Below are 1416 nucleotides of genomic sequence, written 5' to 3' on the forward strand. Positions count from 1 at the left end.
AAAGTGTGTTCTCAGTTGGCGATAAAAAATTACTGCTATCAATAAATTGACAATATTTGGATAATTTGAACAAATGAATGCAGAAATGTTAAGCTTAAATTTAATTCTTCATTTGGGAATTATAAATTTGAAATTATAAATCGCTTTAGTGATAAAAAATAAAAATTATATTTTGAAATTTAAATTTGTTTCCCGAATTGGCTTCGAAAAAACTAATTTTGCCATTCACAAGTTTTTACTTTTTTTATGACTAGCAGAAATTTTCTCGATAATTAAATTTTCTTTCCAACGGTACCAAACATAATAGTTATTGGCAATAAACCGCTTGTGGTACCGAAAATCGGCCAAAATTTTGTCAAAAATCTAAATATTGAAAATTTCAAAATTAATTGAACTACACTTCAGAGACACAAAAATTATGTTTTTTTAATATTTAGATGAATATATTAGATTAGAGCTAAATAACATGCCACGAGCTTGGTGGCATAGTGACTATAATATCTCTGTCTTTGTTTAAGCAACGACAATTCCTATATTTACTTTCTTTCTCTAATGTTTGTGGTCAATCGCCAACACTTGACGCATTTAGTAAATTATTGTTTGAAATTTATGAAATGACAGATTTTGTAATGAATGAAAAATGAAAAATATTTRTCCACTTGCCACTACAGTAAAATTTTGCATGGGTGTTTTTCTTGTTCTCACATCCATTTTGTCGTAAAATTGCCTACACATACAGCATGTCTGCTTGAAAATGCATGCGAATTAGAGATAGTTTAGACAGTAGAATGCAGTGTGTTTAGGCAAGGCCAGACGCACACACCTCCATCACCTCTATCCTCTCGTCACAGCAGTCAGGAGAGTCTGCACAAGAATACAGTCAGTGGCGTACCAAGAGATGTTTCAGCGGCGGCAGTAGCAGCAGCAGCAGCAGCACAAAAGAAGAAAGGTATCAAATCGTCGTTAGGTCGCTTTTTCAGCAAGAAAGAAAAGGTGAGAAGAGCATTTTATATACAGGGTGCGCCAGAATTCGCGCCCCAGAGAATAACAGAAAAATTTCGATGTTATGAGAGTTTAAATTTCCAAGTTTTTTTGCTACAGGTCATTAAATTGACGTAAAAAAATGTTAAGTGTCAAAAAATAAATGTCAAAATTTTGTGACAGATTGAATCTTTTAAATATGTTTTCTATATTCTATATCAAGAAGAAGTGTAGACTCAATATTTAAGAATTTATGTACAATTTTCATAAATAAGTACCAAAAAAAAATTTGATTGGTAACACTGCAAAAATCAAAATTTTGGCGACACTGTACCAAATCGAAAAAGTATATCATCGGGTATTTTTAACAGCGTTGCCAAATGTACTTAAAATCACTGTTTAAAAAAACAGTTTTCTTCTTTTCTTTCAACTAGT

General features: G+C 31.4%; 1 protein-coding gene across 1 annotated transcript in view; it reads left to right on the forward strand.

Moving 5' to 3' along the window:
• Positions 1-1416, forward strand: part of LOC123007511 (liprin-alpha-1) — a 136442-nt gene that overhangs the window by 121243 nt on the left and 13783 nt on the right. The window contains exon 11 of the mRNA XM_044402856.1: positions 795-993. Coding sequence (XP_044258791.1) covers positions 795-993 — 199 coding nt within the window. The remainder of the gene's footprint in view (positions 1-794; positions 994-1416) is intronic.

The sequence above is a fragment of the Tribolium madens genome, unplaced genomic scaffold (assembly GCF_015345945.1).
Source record: "Tribolium madens isolate multiple individuals breed KSU strain unplaced genomic scaffold, Tmad_KSU_1.1 Scaffold_3;HRSCAF=73;Tcas5.2_LG2, whole genome shotgun sequence".
Taxonomy (NCBI): Eukaryota; Metazoa; Arthropoda; class Insecta; order Coleoptera; family Tenebrionidae; genus Tribolium; species Tribolium madens.